The 22,736-nt window shown below is 38.5% G+C and overlaps 1 protein-coding gene across 1 annotated transcript in view; it reads right to left on the reverse strand.

Moving 5' to 3' along the window:
• The window catches only part of il6r (interleukin 6 receptor), a 49,045-nt gene extending 30,603 nt beyond the window's left edge, over positions 1-18,442 (reverse strand). The window contains exons 1-4 of the mRNA XM_080438905.1: positions 18,227-18,442; positions 7,082-7,267; positions 6,448-6,591; positions 4,115-4,248 (exon numbers count right to left, since the gene is read on the reverse strand). Coding sequence (XP_080295031.1) covers positions 4,115-4,248; positions 6,448-6,591; positions 7,082-7,267; positions 18,227-18,308 — 546 coding nt within the window. The 5' untranslated portion in view covers positions 18,309-18,442. The remainder of the gene's footprint in view (positions 1-4,114; positions 4,249-6,447; positions 6,592-7,081; positions 7,268-18,226) is intronic.
• Between the last annotated feature and the right edge of the window lie 4,294 nt (positions 18,443-22,736).

Below are 22,736 nucleotides of genomic sequence, written 5' to 3' on the forward strand. Positions count from 1 at the left end.
CACTATCTGATAAAGAGGGAGGAAAGACATGATTCTCAGTTATTGGAGCAGAAGTTGGAAAGGAGTGTAAGGCAAAATTCCGTTTAAACTGGTTCCAAATTCGAAGGGAAGTATTAACCATTATATTTTTTGTATGCAAAGAGGAAGAGCAGTCGAGAGGGGAGTGTAGGAGAGCAGTCAAAGACACAGGTCTTGTGGAAAAAGCTTCCATTACCAACCAGTCCGGGGGAAGGCATAGTGAGTCCAACTTTAGCCAGTATTGCAGCATGCTAAAATTAGCAGCCCAATAATAAAATCTAAAATTTGGCAGAGCCATTCCTCCAAGAGGTTTTGATTGTTGTAAATACTCTTTACGCAGTCTGGATTTTTTTTTGTTCCAAATAAATTCCAGAATTAAACTGTCAATTGTTTTAAAAAACGCCTGAGGGAGGAAGATTGGTATACACTGAAATAGATAGGAGAACTTAGGGAGAGTGTTCATTTTAATGGAATTGATCCTTGCAGCTAGATTTAGTGGGAGTAATGACCAGCGCTCAAAGTCCTGTTTCATACGAGCCAAACAAAGCGCAAAGTTGGCCTTAAACAGGTTGTTAAAATCGCTTGTGACCTTAACTCCTAGATATGTGAAACTATAAAGAGATATATTTTAAAAGGGAAGTTATGTAACGGATATGTGTGGGCCGTTGCATTCAGAGGGAATAGTTCGCTCTTGCCCAGATTAAGCTTATATCCTGAGATAAAACTAAATGAGTCCAATGTGTCAAGTGCCGCGGGCACAGATGTAGACAGATTGGAGAGATATAAGAGAAGATCGTCTGCGTAAAGTGAGACCCTTTGCTCTGAGCCATACCTGGTTATGCCTGTGATACGGGGATTTGAGCGAAGCGCAATGGCAAGCGGTTCAATACCGATGGCGAACAACAGGGGGCTCAAAGGACAACCCTGTCTGGTGTACCTATGAATCGGGAAGTATTCTGACTGAGTATTGTTTGTCCTCACTGAGGCTTGGGGAGACGAATAGAGTAATTTCACCCAATTGAGAACATTTTTACCAAATCCAAATTTTTCTAGTGTATAAAATAAATATCCCCACTCCACACGATCAAACGCTTTTTTGGCGTCGAGCGATATCACTGCCTCTGGAGCCGTAGATGTGGGAGGGTTGTAAATAATATTAAATAAACGTCTTAAATTTAAAAAAGAATGTCTATTTTGAATAAAACCTGTTTGGTCAGGAGAGACAATTGATGGAAGTACTTGCTCAAGACGCAGGGCAAGAAGTTTGGATAGTAGTTTAAAATCCATGTTCAGCAGACTAATAGGTCGATATGAGGCACACAGCAAAGGGTCCTTATCTTTTTTAAGAATAAGAGATATTGAGGCTTGTGTGAGGGTCTGAGGTAAATTAAGTGAGTTAAAATATTCGTTATACATATCAGCTAAGAGAGGGGCTAATTTACGCATAAACACTTTGTAGAACTCAGCTGGAAAGCCATCCGGCCCTGGGCATTTACCAGATTGCATCGAAGTGACTGCAATAGTAAGTTCTTCAATAGAGATATCTTTTTCCAGTTCTGTGGCCAGATCAGATTGAACCAAAGGAACATTGAGTGGGTCAAAGAAGTTATCCAAATGTGAAGTGTCAGCCGTATTTTCAGATGTATAGAGTACTTTATAAAACTCCCTGAATTCGTCATTTATCTCCTTGTGGTCAATCTTTAGGCCTGAAGCTACTTTAATTTGTGGAATTTGATATGAAGCCGATTTCTGCCGCAGTTGAGATGCTAACAATCTGCCAGCCTTGTCCCCGTGTTCATAATAAGAACTTTTAGATTTTAGCAGCATTTCTGCTGTATGATCTGTCGCCAATACTTCAAACTCGGCCTGTACGGCGAGTCGCTCTTGATATAAACCCGGGGAGGGAGAGGAGGCATAGATTATGTCCAGCTGAGCAATACGTTTAGTTAGTTCAGAGAATTTTCTCCTCTTGATCTTCCTCTCATAGCTACTGTACGATATTATTTCGCCGCGGATATACGCCTTCAGTGTCTCCCATATCAACGATGGGGACACATCAGGAGTCGTGTTTACAGAGAGAAAAAAATCTATTTGTCTTTCGATGAATTGCACAAAGCCTTCATTAGAGAGTAAACGACTGTTGAAGCGCCAGGGGCCTCGACTACCATCAGATCCCTTAAAATGTATATTCATTGTGACTGGGGCGTGATCCGAGATAACAATCGCATTATGATTAATTTACTTTACAGAAGGAAGGATCCTATTGTCCACTAAAAAATAATCGATGCGACTGAAGGTCTGATGTGCATTTGAGAAAAAAGTAAACTCTTTTTTTAAAGGATTAAAAAAACGCCATGGGTCAGATATCGAGAATTGTTCCATAAAGGACTGAATCACCTTAGCAGATTTCAAAGGTGTACGCGTTCGGGTGGAGGAGCGATCCAGCTTGGAGGATATCCAGCAATTAAGATCGCCACCTAAAATAAGAAATCGTGAAGCCATATCTGGAAAGCTAGCGAACAAAGATCTAAAAAAGCCATCGTCATCCCAATTTGGGCCATAAATATTAACTAGTAACACTGGAGTATTGTACATTTCCCCACTAATAATTAAGTACCTTCCATTTGGGTCTGCAATTACCCTAGAGCACACAAAGGACACAGATTTATGCAATATAATAGCCACTCCTCTAGCTTTACTCTGAAATGAAGAATGGTAAATATGCCCAATCCAATTACTCTTTAGTTTTGTCTGGTCTGGTACTTTTAGATGGGTTTCTTGTAGAAATAATATAAATATATTACATTGTAAAACATACATTAACCAATTTAGCCCTATTTTATACATAGGCTATTTGAAAATAGCCGATCTACAAGCTCACAACGCGTCACAACGCGTCACAACGCGTCGCACCGCGACGCGTTGTGAGCTTGTAGATCTGCTATTTTCAAACATTTTAGTACTTTTACTTTTGGTACTTTAAGTACATTTTGATACCAATACTTTTGTACTTTTACTCAAGTACATTTTTAATTCAGGACTTTTACTTCAGTAGCCTACTACATTGCAGTATTGATACTTTTACTTAAGTAAAACATTTGAGTACTTTTTCCACCACTGATCCTAACCTATTGGAACTGATTATCTGAAATGCCAAGACCACTTTGTTAAACAGTTTTTTCATTCCATCCACTTTTTTTTTTCATACCGAACCGAAACCAGAAGTTGATAGGATTCTATTTGTAGAAGGATTAAAATACATGTAATTTAGTCTCTGGGGTGAAAGACTACTGTTTATGTTCTGCTATCACAAGCTGTATCACTTCCCCCCTTGGCTGGAAAGTAACTAAGTAAATGTAATCAAGTACTGTGCTAAGTACAATTTTGAGGTTGTTTTTTACTGGAGTTTACTGGAGAATTTTCAATAATTATACTCTACTCCACTACATCTCAGAGGCAAATATTGTACTTTTTACTCAACTATAATTATTTGAAAACCTTAGATTTTGCGACGCGTTGTGAGCTTTGAAAAAAAAAATCTGCACTTGTGCATGAGACCTGGATTCAAATCTGGGGTTGAACAGGAACGATAGTGGCAGTAGTGGAAAAAGTACTCAAATGTTTTACTTAAGTAAACGTATCAATACTGCAATGCACAAGTACTCTGTCACTCTGTTACACGTCAAAATGTACTTGAGTAAAAGTACAAAAGTATTGGTATCAAAATGTACTTAAAGTACCAAAAGTAAAAGTACTAAAAAGTTTGAAAATAGCAGATCTACAAGCCACAGCGCGTTGCGATGCGTTGCGTTGTGAGCTTGTAGATCTGCTATTTTCAAATAACGCTAAAGTGGTTAATGTATGTTTTATAATGTAATAATTTATATCTGCAAACTAGTAACTAAAGTTTTCAAATAATTGTAGTGGAGTAAAAGTACAACATTTGCCTCTGAGATGTAATGGAGTAGACGTAAAAGTATTGGAAATTGGAAACACAAGTCAAGTACAAATAACTCAAAAGCTACTTTACACCACTGCATATATGTGGCTGCTTTAAATAAATGTACCTAATTACTATACCGCTCTTTCCCTGTACCTTTTCCTCCTCCTGGTCCTCGTGGTCCTCGTCGGTGTCCCCAGCTCTCCAGTCATACTCATCAGTGGGAGACAGTGTGTGTCCGTGTGTGTGCTGCCGCTCCAGCTTCTCATTGCTCACTGTGTTGTCTGCTACTGCGTAGAGTCACAAACGTCACATTTACAATAGTATTACAATATTATTACACTGAGATAGATCATACATGGGCAACTGGCGGCCCAGGGGTCACACTCGGCCCCCACCTTCACTTAATGCGGCCTGCCGGTTAATATCGGAATACTGATATATTATTGATTTCAGCTGTTACAATTCCAAACATGCAAACATGACCCGCTTTAATCACTTCAGTCTATATTAGTAGCTTACTGTTACAATTCTACTGTCTTTTTTATGTCTTTGTATTTAAGTTCATAAAGGTAACGTAAGTATAACTAAATGCATTTGAAGTTAAATAAAAATATTACTTTTCAGGTTTCCAATTAAAAAATGGCAAAAAATAAAATCTGGATTCCATTAAAAAAAATAGCAGATCTTCAAGCTCAAAACGTGTCGCACTGCGACCGCGTTTGAGCTTGTAGATCTGCTATTTTTGCTGCTTTTGTGTGACATAGAATGGCCCAACACTGTGCAATGTGGCCTTCTGGAGTGAGTGTGGAAATATAGTGGCCCTCTCCATCAAAGCTGCCCACCCCTGAGATAGATGGATAGATAGATAACTAGGGGAAGGAACAATATCAGTGGTTCTCCAACTCTTTTTCATAGCAAGGACGCCCACAATAATTAATTAATGTATAAAAAGAGATGATACCTAGGCACTCTTGTGGGACATTTTAAATGCCTTTAATAGTCTGGCTAATGCATGGCATAAATAATGTAAAAAAAGGTGCAGCAACATTGCCTTCATCAGGGTGATTCATTACTCACCCTGATGAAGGCATTGTTGCCGCAACGCATTAGCCAGACTATTACATTAATGTATTTGGCCACAGACTCGTTTAGCCACAGACAGATTCGTTGCTGTCGGGCAGAAACCACCTAACTCCATTTTTCCGCTTTTGCATTTGTCCCCCCATAAATCAGTGCTATTGAACACCCTTTACGCCTGTGTGTTGATTAAAAAAATATTGAACCAATGAACAGTATTAAAAAACTCCATTGGATCCTCAAACTTTCTGCTAAACCAGCTAAGTCCACCAAAGGGGGTGGAGTTAGCTGGTTTTGCTGACTCCAGGCTCCACCCCCTTTTGACCTCCAACCTCATTGTGAGCTTGGAGGTCCATTCAGCTGTTCTTATCAATGATGAACAAAACCTCCTAACTCCACTTTTTTTTAATTTACTGAAAAATGAACATTTTGGAGTTGGCTGGTTTCTGCCCGACAGCAGAGATATACTATACAATATATTTAAAAACATGTTTTTAATATATTTTGAAGATAGCTGGTTAAACCATTTTTTTCCCCAACACATTTTGGGGACCCCCTGGGACACCCTCAAACAACCGGTCCCTGGGGGTCCCCCCGGACCCCACTCTGAGAACCATTTGGGGTAGTCAAGTATACACATTTACAATAGTATTACATCAGCTTTTAGTACAGTACATTAACCCATTAAAACCGGAAAGCAATTATTGGACATTATTTAAAAATCTTGAGAGTGTTTTTTAACATGAATCTTCCCTTCTGGGGGTCCCTATATATGGCTATACCTATTTATTTTAGAACTACTGGTTTAGAAGGCATTTGTAGAATCGGCCTCAGGTCTAAAAGGGATATTTCCCCCACAATTATTTTTTTTCTATCGATGAGTCACCCCATGGAGGCTTGAATACATGGATATTTTTTTGTTAGTGTCGCATTCCAAAGCCAATAATTTGATGTAGAATGATACAAATACATGTAATAGTCAGTCTCTGGTTGAAAGGCTACTGTTTATGTTCTGCTATCACAAGCTGTATGATATTTGTATTTTTCGTTTTTTTTTTTCTCTAAGCACCTTAACGTCCATAAGTATATCATGCACAGTATACATTGCTGCTATGCTCAGGTCATATTTTTTATCTCAGGTAGTGTAAATATATAGATCCTTCCCACGTGCCCCTCACCCCTCTTCTTCCTCCCCCTCTTCTTTCTATGGAGATAACGTTGCGATCGGAACGATGTTCGAAAGCGAATTTCACCCGCTTTTTAACCTTGTGAACCTGTGATGTGACAATAAACCTGATTATGATTCTGATTCTGGCTAACCGATAGAAAAAAAGTATTTTATTGGGGTGAACAACAATTTAATAGGCTTTACATAATTATGCTTAGTTATACTTTCCAGCACTGCTTACCATGGAGTGCAGTCAGTCCAGTGTTGTTGTCCACAGGTGTGTGTGGCGTGTGTGCAAGAGTGGGGAGCACACTGCCAGCAGTGTGGTGCGTTGCTGTGGAGGCCGGGCGCTGCTCTCTGGTGACGGTGGCATCGTTGTGGCGCGCTGTGGGCAGTGGTGTAAAGTAACTGAGTATACCATTTACTCAAGCACTGTAATTGAGTACACTTTTTAGGTACTTTTACTTTACCGGAGTATTTCCAATTGTATATACTTTTACTTCTACTCCACTACATCTCAAAGGAAAATATTGTACTTTTACTCCATTACAATTATTTGAAAACTTTAGTTACTAGTTACTTTGCAGATATAAATTATTACATTATAAAACATACATTAACTACTTTAGCCCTATTTTATACCGATCTACAAGCTCACATCACGTCGCATCGCGACGCGTTGTGAGCTTGTAGATCTGCCATTTTCAAACATTTTAGTACTTTTGCTTTTGGTAGGCTACTTTAAGTACATTTTGATACCAATACTTTCGTACTTTTACTCAAGTACAATTTGTAATTCCGGACTTTAACTTGTAACAGAGTATACTTCTACATTGCAGTATTGATACTTTTACATAAGTGAAACATTTGAGTACTTTTTCCACCACTGGCTGTGGGGGCCGGGCCCTCTCTGGTGATGGGGACATCGTTGTGGTGCGTTGTTGTGGGGGCCGGGCGCTCTCTGGTGACAGGGACCCTCACACCGTCTACCATGACCCTCCCACTGCAGCTCAAAACCAGCCTACTGCCCGGATTGACGACCACCACACCGGGAGGGGGATCTGAACATAAAAAAACAACAACAATACAATCTAGTTTATTTTTTTTATTATTATTATTTTGATTCCACGATTTTTTTAACGTGCTCTTTATTATAGGATATAACATGGTGACATTCCTGTGATTTAAAATGGCTATTTTTATATGGCTGTCATGTTGGATTACAGCATAAAATCAAGCAGCGCAGGTTGACATGAGCAGCAGGTGCTCTGAGTCTTTGATTAGACAGCGGTCCGTTATAGAGCTCATCGGTCATTATCAAGAAATAATGACCGATGATTGACCAATCAGAATCAAGCATTCAACCAAGCCGTGTAATAAAAAAATAAAATAAATAAATGTAATAAAAAATAAAAAAATGTATATACATATTTATTATATATTACTATTTATTATTAATATTATATATATATATATATATATATATATATATATATATATATATATATATATATATATATATATATATATATATATATATAATAACGATTTCCTCTTCTCTTTGTCGTTGCCAGGGAAGCGGTAGAATGACACTTTAGTCGTTATTTTAGTCTCAGATCTGTTAAAACAGTTCTGACGGTGCGCATACGTCACGGCTTCATAACAGAATTCTGACGCTGCACTCTAAAACAGAATATAGTACTCGTCCCTGCCATGCATGCTGAAAGGACTAAAGACAACATATAGGAGCCCCTCAAGGGACTTTCCTCTCAATAAATTCTGCCCAAACATCAACCCTCCCCCCTTCCTCCCAACCGACTGAGAAAAAGCACTTGAGGGTCAAGAGGGTTTCATAGTCACACGTGCACACACATATACACACATACACACAGTCATATAATGTCTGTGATTGATATGTTGGTGTTTTAGCTTATGTCACTCTTTCAATGTCAGTTTCTGTTCAACTTTCTGTTCAACTTCCTATGAAAGATAGCACATGTTAATATAGCCTAAGCAGCCTCACACATTAGGTACAGTTATTCATAATTCTGGGCATTTCTGAAACCCATACACAGTTGAGGATGATTCAGTGTTACACAGGCATATGTTATCTGCAAAAGGGACAGGAATAACTTATGGGGGAGGTGATGCAGTTTATATTGTTGCTGTTAGGTAGAAACCTTGTATGTTCAAAACGGTTAGCCTACTTATAGTTATTTTTCATAAATGTTTCAAAAACAGATAATATAGCAGATTTACTAGCTTGTAAATTTGCTATTTTCTTTATTTTTACACAAAATCGACATAAAACAAGGTATATAATGGGCTGTTGATATATGAATGATAATTTAAAAAAGTCACATTCCTGTTAAGCACCGGGCCAGCTTTGGACCAAGATATTTATTTGATTAAAAACACAAAATTCTTCTTTAACCTTTTTAAGACCGGGGGAAGAGTCATTTTTAGATTTCTTTGGCTATTCAAAAATAGCAGATCTACAAGCTCGCAGCGCGGCAACGAGTGCCGCGCTACGAGCTTAGATCTGCTATTTTTGAGACATTGTGAAAATCTGTGCACATCTTTGAATATAAATATATCTATATTTTAAGGCAAACATTTGTAACTCAAATCTTTGCATCTGGGGATTCTACAAATGTCTTTTAACTCCTACAGTTTAAAAATAAAAACGTATGTTTCTATATCAGTGGTTCTCAAACTTTTTCATGTCAAGGACCACCCAAAATTATATGTATTTGGCCGCGGACCCCCATCTCAAATATGTTGTTCCAGGGACCCCCAGAAGCAAAGATTTGAGTTAAAAAGTTTCACTTTAACCCTTTAACAGTCTGCTCAACCAATTGGTAGAGCACATTTTAAGTCACTATTTCTCATTGACAACATTGCTGAACTTAACTCAACCTGATTGAGCCCTTTCTACCATTTGGTTGAGGTATGTTATGGCAAAAAAAAGGTCCACCAGATGTCACTGTTTCCCAGTCACATGGATTCTCAGGTAGCCACTTTTTAGGAAGTGAAAATCAATTAATCCACTCCTGAAAGGTGGGATTTTTTTGGTTGAAATTTCAGAGGTAAGATTTTTTTTTGTCATATTATCATCTCAGAGGTGTTACTGAACCTGATTATGTAGCTTGATACAATAAAAAAAAATCTAATAATGGTCTAATAATTTTCTGAAAACATGCTCTACCAAACGGGTTGTTTGTCACTTTATGGTAAGTAGTGAAGCTAAACTAAAGTAATTAAAATGTACTATTTGCTATGGATAAATAGGGCTTTTGCTAATTCAGTGTTGTTAATATAATACATATAATGTTATTTCATTATATTTATGTATTAGTATGATTTTATTCCTATCTAAAAAAACATGCTCAACCAAATGGTTGAATTGTCATTTAATGGTAAAGGTAGTGGTGCTGAAATAAAAAATGGACTATTTTGATGATCTGTGTGATGAAGAAGATGACCAAACAGATGATGCTGATCAACTCTCACAAGCAGAAGAGACTGGGGAACATAATGGGAGAAATATTTCTCAGTGAATGCATATAAATCAATGTATATGCATGAAACTTTTACCATTACCATAAAGTGACATCTCAACCGTTTGGTAGAGGCCTATATTTGGAAAACTGTTGGGTCTGTTAAAGAAATTATAATTGATAGTTGTTACTATTGCCCCAAATAAATAAAAAATGCAAAGAAATAATTTTTCCAATGCTTTTTTCTTGGGGTGACCTTTAAAGGGTTAAAAATATACATATTCAAATAATTGCACAAATGTTCAAGATTTTTCAAAAATAGCAGATCTACAAGCTCATAGTGCGGCACTCGGTGCCGCGCTATGAGCTTGCTATTTTTTAATAGCCAAAGACAAAAAAAATAATGGTTAAAGAGCTGGTGCCATGTTTTTGCACTTTTTCTGTTTTTCATGTGTCTATGAGGTTGATAGAACTTCATTAAGGCCCCCGCTGGTGGTTGTATGGTGTTTCATGTCTTCTCTGACTATTTGGAGTTTTTCCCTGGAGGCTGAAACCTTGAGAGTCAAACATGCCAATCCAAAAACAGCGACATACTGACGTAACAATGCCGATACCCACCCACCGCACCTCCCCTCATTATCATTGTCATTTATACTACAACCTTTTGTGGGCGGAGCTGCCTCAAACACACGTGTGTGACAATGGCAGGTTGTTCTCTGCCTAACTGCTGTGTGACAGCTATCAAACAGTCGTTTCACACTTTGCCCATTGACACGGACAAACGTGATCAATGGCTTAATTTCATTTATAAAGACAGGATTATTCCCTCAGCCCCCTCTACCAGGCTTCGGGTGTGTAGTTCCCATTTTGTTGATGACTGCTTCACCAACTTAGTGCAAGTCAATATGGGATTTGCAAACAGGACAGTACTGAAGCCAGGTTCTATTCCGACGATTTATCCTGGAGACACAGAAAGCAGCACTTCAGGAGCGTTACCGGTAAATTAAAACATCCGCCAGCCCCAATAAAATGATTTAGGAGCATGAATCGGTTTGACATAGCCTTGTGTCTGTGACCTCCCCCACCGTTTAGTTATGGGATTTAGTTCAGCGTCAATAAGATCGCTTCTGAACATCGTATGGAAAATGTAACGGTAGTCGCGGTAACCTACAGTCGTCTGTTGTTACGACGGTGTGAAGAAATTAATGGATGGGTTGAAACAACCTTTTAAACCGGGGTTTTGTGACGGTCTGCATTGAATTCAACGTGCAGAGACAGTGCTGGTCGTGAACGCGCATCGCCGTTTAACATGGCGTAGAGTTAGATCAGGGACGAGCCTCCATGTTAATCCAACGCAGGCTGCCAACAAACTAAGGTTTTAAACGGTTGTTTGAGCCCATCGATGCATTGTTTCACGCCGTCGGAACAACAGACATATGTAGGTTACGGCGCCTAGCTTTAGATTTTTCATACGATGTTCAGAAGGTAAAACATTGACATTAAATCGGCAGAACATACCGACGCGGGCGGGACCAACTCGAGTCATACAGTCTCAGCCAACGTTAGGGTCGCTAGAGCTAGTTCAGTTGGATTAGATACAGCGTGATTGTTTGTCAATATAATAAAAAAGAGACGAATTATCTGTGCCTCTGCAAACAGAAGTGTATTATCAAGGTGGAAATGGCTCTGAATACATTATGAGAGCATCTAGTTAGACGTTTTATATGCATATGTCTACTGTAATATACTGTAGCTTATATAATATTTCCATTTTCTAGTAAGGGGATGTATGGAAAGAATACATAGCCCATTTAAATGGGAATGTCAGGTTGAAGGAATACAAATGCATTGTAATGATAGTAAAATGTGTGCAGTGATGCTATAAATAATGTCACTGATGTAATGGATACCATAGTCATTGTAGTTCTACTTGGATCACAGGATATTGAACATCATGGCACATCTGTAAGGATGTATGACAACTGATGGTTCTGTTTAAAGGACAACTTTAGTTTTTTACAACCAAGGTTTATGTTTTAGATTGTTATTAAAGTAAATAAAAGATAAGTGTTAAAATGTTTTAATTTACTGCTTTCTATAGTTTTAGCAATTTTTGCGATCTTTTTTACAGTGTCCGGTGGCTAAATATGTATTTTTTTACACAATAACCCGGCGTTTTCTTTATTATTTACAGTAGCTCTTCTAGCCCCCAATAACTCACATCTGACCATCAAAGACCACCGTACCTTTTTTATTGTGTAAAAAAGGCATATTTAGCCACCAGACAGAATGCCCCCGCCCACTGTAAAAAAGATCGCGAAAATTGCTAAAACTATAGAAAGCAGTAAATGAAAAAGAAATAACACTCATCTTTTATTTACTTTAATTACAAGCTAAAATATAAACCTTGGTTGTAAAAAAAACAAAGTTGTCCTTTTTTAAGCCTTTTATTTATCCGTTGCACACATGAGCATTTGGGATTTGAGCAAAGGGTTGATGAGGCTTTCCGGTTGTGGAGTAGTTCTTCTTCTTCCTCCTCATCTTCATCTGAACCAGATTCAGGTTCAAACATATATGGCTGTATTTGTCCAATTTCTCCTCCCTCTGCCATTTTGTAAACAAATGGGCAGAACCATGGGCAGTCCTTTAGTGATAAGGGGGAAGGACTAGGACAGGTGGGTGGTCTTATAGGAGGAGGCGGAGGGACTGGATTAGATGGGTGGTGCTAAGTGAAACCAGGTATACTTAATGAACTGGTGGGTGTGTCTACATAAAAACAACATTTTAACACTTACTGTACACTTTTTTTTTTGGAAAAAAATCCTTACATAATAATAATACCTTATGATCAGGTTTTAGGGTTGAAAAATATCATGGCACTCCATCTTTAAAGTGGTTACACAGATGCGTTCCCGGAACTCATGCTGTGCTGGTCATTGATCTTTCTAGACAATAGCCTCAGCATTCACAGTAAGTGGGTTAAGGCTTTACAATAATTTGGTTAGTGTTTGCCTGCAGATGCACGGAAGAGACAATTTGTCTCTGAGTTATTCAGTGGGTAAACATGTAGACTAGAGGCGTTCATCGGCACTGCGTGGCCTCAGGATTCGATTCAACGGCGGTTCACCTCTTCACAATTCAATTTGATTCTACGATGCTTTTCGAAGCATTTCAATACATCTCCATGCATCTCACTTTTCTGAATTACGGCACAACGTGGCATCAGTTCATTTTCAAATGGCCGAAATGTATATAGGGCTGAAGTGATTAATGTATGTTTTGTAATAACAATCAAAATCTACAAAGTAACTACTGTAGTAACTAAAGTTTTCAAATAATTGTTGTGGAGTAAAAGTACAATATTTGCCTTTGACATGTAGTGGAGTAGAAGTAAAAGAATGAAACATTGGAAATACTCCAGTAAAGTAAAAATGCCTCAAAATTACAGTACTTGAGTACATGTACTTAGTCACTTTACACCACTGCCACAAAGAACAAAAAACTGTACCTTTGAGCTGTGCACATCTATATGCTTACAACGCATTACAGTGTGACACAATAGATCTGCTATTTTCACTGTATTTATAGATTAGAATAAAATATAATAAATTATTATAAAATAGAATGACCAAAATAGATCACAAAAACTCTGAAGCTTCTTTTCATTGTGGTCCATGATAGCTTAAAGGAGTAAAAAAATGACTTATTCTCTAGCAATTGCACACCCCATGAAGGCTTAAATTCATGGAGATTGTTTTGTTTTTGTCACATTCCTGAGCCAATAATTTGATGACCAGCGATGATGCAATGATGATCTGCGATGATGATCTGCATTGAATTATTTTTGGCTTAGGAATGCGACAAAAACTAATAAATCTCCATGAATTCAAGGCTTCATGGCGTGTGTAATTGATAGAAAGTAAAATATATCTTTTTGGGGGGTTCTTTAAGTTTTTAAATGGTTATTTCACAATATAGTTTGGGTCCCAAGAGTCCCTTCCTAGAAATGTAGTGGAGTCATACGTTTGAAATGTAGTGCAGGTGAAAGTCATATGTGCTTGAAAAAAAAGAAACATCCAAAGATATAGTTAAGTAATTCAAGTAAATGTACTTAGTTACTGCCACCACTGCTTAAGTAAACATACATCGAAAACATTCACAGACTAGGCCAAGTAATAGCTCCATTTTAAACATTGACAGAAAACAGCTGTGTCCCATAGACAACCTAGCTCTTTCTCTTGGACCAATCACAGTACAGTACGTACTGTATGTGTGGACCCCAGGAAGAGGTCCCAACTAAATTAATTAATCAAAATGTACTTGAGTAAAAGTATAACAGTATTGGAAACAAAATATACAAAATGTAGTTCAAAATGTATACAAATCTTTTGAAAATAGCAGATCTACAAGCTCACAAGTGAGCTTGTACGGCTATTTTCAAATTGCCGAAATGTATAGAGAGCTGAAGTGGTTAATGTATGTTTTGTGATAATAATCTAAATCTGTAAAGTAACTAGTAACTAAAGCTGACAAATAATTGTAGTGGAGTAAAAGTACAATATTTGCCTCTGAGCTGTTGTGGAGTAGAAGTAAAAGTATTGAAAATGGGAAATACTCCAGTAAAGTACAGTACTTGAGTAAAAGTACTGAGATACTTCACACCACTGCAATTTTGTCAAGATGTGTCACACTCTTTTTCTAAAACAAATCTTCTAAATCTTGTTGTTGAAAGTTTTTAAATTCAAACAGAGCTAGATCTACAAGCTCATAACGCGCTGCAATGTTGTACATATAAGTACGTAGGGCTTAAATGTTAAGAGTGTTGTACAATGGTGTGTTGTGGCTGACTGGACAGTGCAGATGGGATGTTGTGTAAAATCCTCTTGGTCCATACTTCCTTTTTTGCAACAACCTGTCCTGTTCCCTCTTGTTTTTCTGTGCTCTCTCTCTCTCTCTCTCTCTCTCTCTCTCTCTCTCTCTCTCTCTCTCTCTCTCTCTCTCTCTCTCTCTCTCTCTCTCTCTCTCATTAAGCTAATCATCTGCCCCTGAGGGTCCCGACCTCCAGTTTGGGAACCATTGTTCTATACAACTCCGACATATTTATTGCAGTGCAGTTATAACAGGCGTCCCAACAATATACCTATTTATGTCTATGTTCCATTCCCTCTGTCTCAAGTCTCATCTATTTAAAGGGACAGCGTGCCAAAACGACTGGTTTATTCTAGATATATCACGTAACGCATGCTGTCCCCAAAACTCACCAGCAACTGTTAACCTCATGAATCCTATATAAAGTCCATGTTTGGGGCTTGTCATAACAGGGCCAACCTTCTGTGAAAATGGGCTAATATTCCGCAAAAACTGCGTATCCACAAGCTCACACCATGCTGTGAGCTTGCAGATACGCTATTTTCACAGAAGAGATGGTGTGTAGAGCATGGTTTTTTCAAACGGGGCCATCTTTGAAAACATGCAAATACCTTTGGCCCGTGACCCAGTTCTGGCCCACGGGCCGCCTGTTGCCTACCTCTGGTGTAGAGTGAAAAAAAAAGGAGGGGACCAAGTATAGAACCCCAGGGGACCTTGTCTATTAAGTTTAAGGGTTTAATCACAAAATATGTAGTATTTCATGATGTCATGACATGACATTTAGTACACACATATTCAAAAATGCAATAAACACACACACACACACACACACACACACACACACACACACACACACACACACACACACACACACACACACACACACACACACACACACACACACACATAACTGTGTTACGGTTCACTAACTGTCACTCACTGTTAAGGTAGAGTGAGGGTTAATTTGGGACAAAATACAGTTGAGATAAATTGGTGAGCTGTTCCTTTAAATGTTCATGCGGCTCACTGAACTCATGGAGCTTGAATAAACAAACGCACCGATTTACAGGACAAAGTGTTAAACGTTCACGGGCGCACACACACACACATCACTATACTTGCGAGGACATCAACATTTTTAGGACGATGATGTTATTAATCCCATTAAAAAATAAAATAAATAAATAAAACACTAAACACTATAGCCTAAAATAGCAGAGCCACATCACAATGAGCTTGTAGATCATGTATGCTTGTACATACAGCTCCTATATTTGACACACTTGTTGCATTACTGTGCAACAAGTCACGTTTTACTTTGTCCTAAAACAGTGGTTCTCAACCGTTTCAGGCCGTGACCCCCCAAAATAATCATATTTGAACTGGGGACCCCCCACCCTGACAAGCACTTGGAATTATAGAAGTTGAGGCGTTACATTTTGTTTGACTCGGTTTCACAGATAAATATTGTGAAAATAGCAGATCTACAAGTGCAGATCGGCTATTTTCAAACATTTTGCCTCATTCCTATATTATTTGACAATTTGGCCAATGTTTGACCAGTTTTTTTTTAGGTATTAAAAAGTTATTGAAAAGTCCTTAAATTGTCACTTCACTGTCAACTGGGGACCCCCCAAAAATCATGTGGGGACCGGCCTGGGGGTACTGACCCACAGGTTGAGAACCACTGTCCTAAAACGTGACAACACCATGATGCAAACACAGTGTTGTGACGTCAGTGTGTTTGTTGTTGTGTTCTGCTTTGTTGTGTCATTAATGTCACATTCATTCCCGTTCATCCCCTACACCAGTGCTTCCCAAACATTTCCATGTCAAGGACCCCCAAATTAATGTGTATTTGGCAGCGTAACTGAAGATATTTTGTGCCAGAGACCCCATACAAGATTTGTTGTTAAAAAGTTTCAAATAATATTCCATATTTTTTTCAAGATGCATTTGAAAATAGCGGATCTACAAGCTCAACTACGATGCAATGCATTGTGAGCTTGTACATAAGCTATTTTCAAATAAATCTTGAAAAATCACACCCTGTGTGAAGTGGGCGGTGTCTTGCTAGCTAATCACAATACTGAATGGAGTCAACCAATCATGTACAAAAAATAAATACATTTATTGAAACACTCTTTATGATGGAAGAAACCATAACTTCAAAAAAACAATATTATGTTTTTTTTTGAAGTTATGGTTTCTTATATAGGGCTATGCACATGTGCCATGTGACACTGGCCAATCACAGTCCTGACAGTGATTGGCCAATCACGGTGCAGGGTTAGGCGGGTCCATTTTTGTACATTTGTGGCCAATCACAGCGCAGGATAAGTTGTACAAATATCCAAACCTCACTTATAGGGGCGGTTTCACCGCCCAAAAAGATAGTTAAGCGGACCCCACTTTGAGAACAATCTCAAATCAAAATCTCCCTATAGACTACGGCTACATAGTTGTTATACATTTGTATTTAACTGATATCAAACAGCTGTTAACCATAATAGCAATCACTGTTTCACCTTGGCTTAATATCTCTATATGAGAGTAACGTAGTTATGAAGCATCTATGCAACAGGTAAAAGGCAGTGGTTATCAAAGTGGGGTCTGGGGACCCTCAGGGGTCCTCGAGGGGGTTCCAGGCGGTCCCCAGCAAAACTGGTAATATAGCATCAGAATAAGTTCAACCGCTTTAACTCTATATACAAAAGCTACAGTATTTGAAATAAGCCGATCTACAAGCTACAGTCTTTGAAACATTTTAACAACGAAAATCTTGTATGGGGGTCCCTGGCACAGCATATTTTGAGATGGGGGTCCGTGGTCAAATCTATATTGATTTGGGGGTCCTTGACATGAAAAGGTTTGAAAACCAATGGGTGGTTATAGCAGGCAACAAGCTTTTGTGAAACAACATAATTGTGGTCACCGTAAACACTAAAGTGAAAGCGAGTGAGAGGCAATGGATTTTCTTATTTAATATCATATTTCAAGTGCCCCAATCTGCCATGCACAGTAAAACACTCTGGGTTAATTCATAGGCTTACATGCAACTCTGAGAGTGTGCAAATGGAACCAAATGGACCCGGTCCATTTGGTTCTCAGAGTTAGATTATTAGATTATTTCATAGTTAAAACCCATTAAGACCGGGGAACGCATATGTGTCATTTTAGATTTGAACCACTTTAACCATTATTTTATACTTTGACTATTCAAAAATGGCAGATATACAAGCTCATAGCGTGGCAAATGTTTTTAAAATATTGAAAATATGTGCACATTTTTTTTGCTTGTTAGGGTCCCTGGAACAAAATATTTTGAGATGGGGGTCCGCATTCAAATACTTATAATTTTGGTGGTCCTTGACATGAAAAAAGTTTGAGAACCACTGATATTATAGCAACATAAGTTTTTTCAAAAAACTGTTAGGATTTAGAAGACATTTGTAGAATCCCCAGAAACAAAGATTTTAGTTAAAAATGTTCGCTTTAAAAATATATATATTCAAAGATTTGCACACATTTTCACGATTATTATTATTTTTTTTTAATAGCCAAAGAAAACTTAAAATGACACAGATGCGTTCCCGGTCTTAATGGGCTAAACCATCAACGCTTACTGTAGTGACAGGCTGTTAAACTCACCTTTCCGGGGACAGCTTTCCAGTAGGAACCCATGCACGGGGAGCACGCCCACGCCACATAGGAGCAAACAAATCAACATCATGTGTTTTTCCCCAAGATCAGCCTTCCTTTCTTGTTTTACTAGTGTCTCCTCAGCCGACAAGCGATCGTCTTCACATGCTTTACATAGTTTGACAGGAGTTGAAGTGTGTGTATGTGTGTGTGTGAGTGTGTGTGTACTCTACTGTGTCCTCTGTCATGGCCACAGGGTTGGCACACACACACACACACACACACACACACACACACACACACACACACACTCTGCTGTGCTCTCCACGGCTCCGTTATTGTGAAATCCTCGTCCTTCCCCTAACAGGGTTGCACAGGGGGGAGCCCTCAGCGCTCAGCCTGTGACAGCGCAACGTAAACACTATCGGTAGCCAAACAGTGGGCCGGGGGACATTTTGAGGTCATGCATACATTTTTTTTATGGGTCACAAGTAAATATACCCTCTTTGTGTAAAGATAAATAAATACATACAATAAAATAAAATAAAAAGATAATAAATAGATAAATACAAATAAAAACGAAATTCTGAAGAATTATATATGAAAGAAACAGTGGAAAACAGAGATGTCGAGTGGGCACCTAATCATTGTGGCTACTTTCGCCGGTCCCGCACTCTGCCGGAACCTATCTATTATCTTGGTGCTAATAGCGGAGAGTGAGTTTCCAAACGGAGACAGTTAAAGTCCTGTATTAAACATTTTACTTGACCAAAACGTACACAAGCGTTTGCATCAAAATATACTTAGTAGTACCAAAAGTGTTTTTTTCAAAAGTATTCAAAAATATACACTTTAATCTTAAGCTAATAACGTGCCGTGTGAGCTCGTAGATCGGCTATTTTTGAACAGACAAAGTATAACGGGCTTATTTGGTCAAAGTTATGTTTTGTAATACAAATTTGCAAAGTAAATGGCAACTAATGTTTTCAAACAATTGCAGAGGAGTCAAAAGCTCAATATTTGCCTCTGAGATGCAGTGGAGTATGAAGTATTGTTAAATGGAAATACTCAAGTAAAGTCAAAGTATCTCCAAATTGTACTGAAGTACTTGAGTAAATGCACCAGCCAAGGGGGTAAGTGATACAGCTTGTGAGCAGAACATAAACAGTAGCCTTTTACCCCAGAGACTGACTGACTAAATTACATTTATTTTTATCCTTCTACAAATAGACTCCCCTCAACTTCTGGTTTCGGGTTGGTATGAAAGTAGTTGAAAAAAGTAGATGAAAAAATAATTCCTGTTCAACTTGGGAAAATGTCACAAGAAATCCTCAGAATATTGAAAATAAATTGGTTTTAACATTTCAGATGTTTATGAGTTGTAAAAGCTCCAACAATTAAAATAAATAAATTAATTAATTAGCCAATATTTCACAATAAAACAAAACGTTTGCAAACACATACAGAAACTGAAACCACATTTCTGCATCAGGATTTAGTTTTTTATTTCCTTCATCTCACATTAATCATCTCACAACCCCTCACATTTATCTGGTGACTAGAAGGGCCCAGCCTCTACAGGTTGGGGGCCCAACTGGACAGACTAAACCAGCTGCGTCTATATGAGGTAACCAGATAATTGGGCACTAAAACAAAGTATCCCATGTTCTGGGGGGAACATTAGCCAAAAGTAGCAGATTTAAGCTCACAAGTCACAGCGTGTCATTGTGAGCTTGTAGAGTCAACTTAGAGAAAGTGTGTGCATGCGTGTCAAATAATATAAGAAAGAGGCAAAAATGTCACGTTGTGAACATGTAGCCTACTCTAGATCTGCTATTTTCACAATGTTTATCCGTGGAACTGAGTCAAACTAAATGTAATGCCTTAACTCCTACAGTTCCAAGTGCTTGTCAGGGTGGGGGGTCCCCAGTTCAAATATGATTATTTTGGGTGGTCGCGCCCTGAAAAGGTTGAGAACCACTGTTCGGGATGAACATAATATTGTCTTTCCCATTCATTTTCTGTGGTGCCCATTTTGGACCGGGCACACTTGAATCACTTCACTTTGGTGGTGCTGGTCAGCATTGGTGAACGGGAGGCGAACGTCGCCTGACTTAGGATTTTCCAACTGGATAGAAGATACAGAGGCAGCGGAACGCTTCGTTTTGTGTCGCCCCGTTCACCCTTACGCCGCTCGATGTAATGTCGCGGCAAGTTGCGTTGACTTTGTATCTAATCGCAAACACTCGAAAACATATTTTATCTTGCGGTAGGAACATACGTTTAAGAGTGTAAGTTGAGAACAAAAAAATTTAAAAAATACTTTTTATGGCAGATTTGATACCTTAGATTTTTCTGTTGAACATAATTTGTTAAAGGACCAATTTGGCAGTGGTCAATCACTTTTATTAACAGAGGAAGAGGTGTGTAGAACCCTCAAAGGAATTAACCGACTCAAAGCACCGGGTCCCGATGGGATAGCTCAAGGAGTGTAGGGAACAGCTCAGCCCTGTACTAAGACATGTTCCAGTTATCAGTAGATACACACTATATTCCAAAAGTGTGGAAGACTTCACTTATAGTTCCAGTGCCGAAAATGTCCAATCCCAAAGTCCTTAATGACTATCGGCCAGTTGCCTTGACATCATTGATAATCAAAAGCTTGGAGTGCATTACTTAAAATGACCTCCTTAGTAATGTGCATCAACATGAAATGGACCCCTTACAGTTTGCATATAGAAAGGGGAGGGGCACTGATGACGCTCTTCTTCTTTTGCTTAATAAGATCTATTATCATCTAGATCAACCTAAAAAGACACGATATGCTCGGGTACTTTTTGTAGATTTTTCTTCGGCATTTAACACAATGAGACCTCATATTTTGATGAGGAAACTGTAAGATCTGGGTGTTAACACCAATTTCATCAGATGGGTGGAGTCCTTCCTGACTGATCGGGTACAACATGTCAGGGTGAATAAGGCAATATCTCTCCCTATAACAACCAACACGGGGGCTCCGCAAGGGAGCGTGATCTCACCGGTATTGTTCACTCTGTACACAAGCGACTGTAGGAGTGATTCAGATAACACCTGTATTGTAACATTTGCCGACGACACAGCTATTGTTGGTCTGATTGAGGATGATGAGATAAGCTATCGAAGAACAGTGGATGAGTTTGCTGGTTGGTGCAAGAGTAACTTCCTTCAGTTGAATATTAAGAAAACTAAGGAGGTTATATTTGCTTTAGGACTAGTGCTCATGATGCACACCAGCAAATAGTTATTGATGGGGATGGGGTGGCGACTGTTGAGAAATACAAGTATTTGGGTACAACGATTGATTCCCAGCTGACATGGAATTCCAACACTGATGCCATCTATAAGAAAGGTCAGCAGAGGTTGCATTTTATGCGCAGACTGAGACAGTATGACGTGGAAAAATGTTTAATGGTACTCTTCCATCGATCCTTCGTGGAGAGTGCATTGACTTTCTGTTTTGTTTCCTGGTATGGCTCATTATCATTGGTTAATAAGAACAAACTCCATAAAATCATCAATGTATCCAGCAAGATAGCTGGGGACTTGAGAGTATGGCAGCAATGTATGAGACCCGGGTGCTTAGGAAGAGGAGAGCTATTGCTAGGGATAGAACGCACCCGTTATACAGTCAATACCACCTTTTACCATCAGGACGACAGTACACAGTGCCAATGCTTGGCACAAAATAAATTTCCGCAAGGACAATAAAGTATCTATCTATCTATCTGCATTTGAAAACTTGTGAAATGGGAAATTCTGCATAATGAGTAGTCTACTTACTACTTTTGTTACTTTAAGTACATTTTGATGCAAATACTTTTGTACTTTTACTCGAGTACGCTTTTTATTCCGGACTTTTACTTGAAACAGAGTATTTCTACATTGCAGTATTGGTGCTTTTACTTAAGTAAAACAAAATAGTACTTTTTCCGCCACTGTTGGTCGCAGACTCCCTGACAACTGCTTGCAAACATAAACTATTTTCTTTGTGTCTTTCACACACAAGTAAGCTGCAAACCAGCTCACTGTGCCATGGAGGGGGGGGGGGGGGGGGGGAGTCCCGGGTGGAGTCCCCACTGTCACTGATGCTTTCATTTGCCATTATTACACTTACACACATTAGGTTATGGTAAAAATACAATGCATGAATGAACATTAACCAAACACTTTAATGTTAACTGATCACATTAATCCCAAATGACTAATCAAATCTATTTGATGGAGTAATGGAGTCATCACAGGAGGTGGCACAGTGAGCATGCTTGATGGCCAATAACCTTTATTTGTTTGTTTGTTTGTTTGTTTGTTTGTTTGTTTGTTTGTTTGTTTGATTGATTGATTGATTGATTGATTGATTGATTGATTGATTGATTGATTGATTGATTGATTGATTGATTCATTGATTGATTGATTGATTGAAATTGATACATTTAGATTTTGAAACAAATCGTTTCATTTCTGAACTTTTTGTTGCTGCATT

The sequence above is a fragment of the Gymnoscopelus braueri genome, assembly GCF_963280865.1.
Source record: "Gymnoscopelus braueri genome assembly, chromosome: 10".
In the NCBI taxonomy this organism is placed as follows: domain Eukaryota; kingdom Metazoa; phylum Chordata; class Actinopteri; order Myctophiformes; family Myctophidae; genus Gymnoscopelus; species Gymnoscopelus braueri.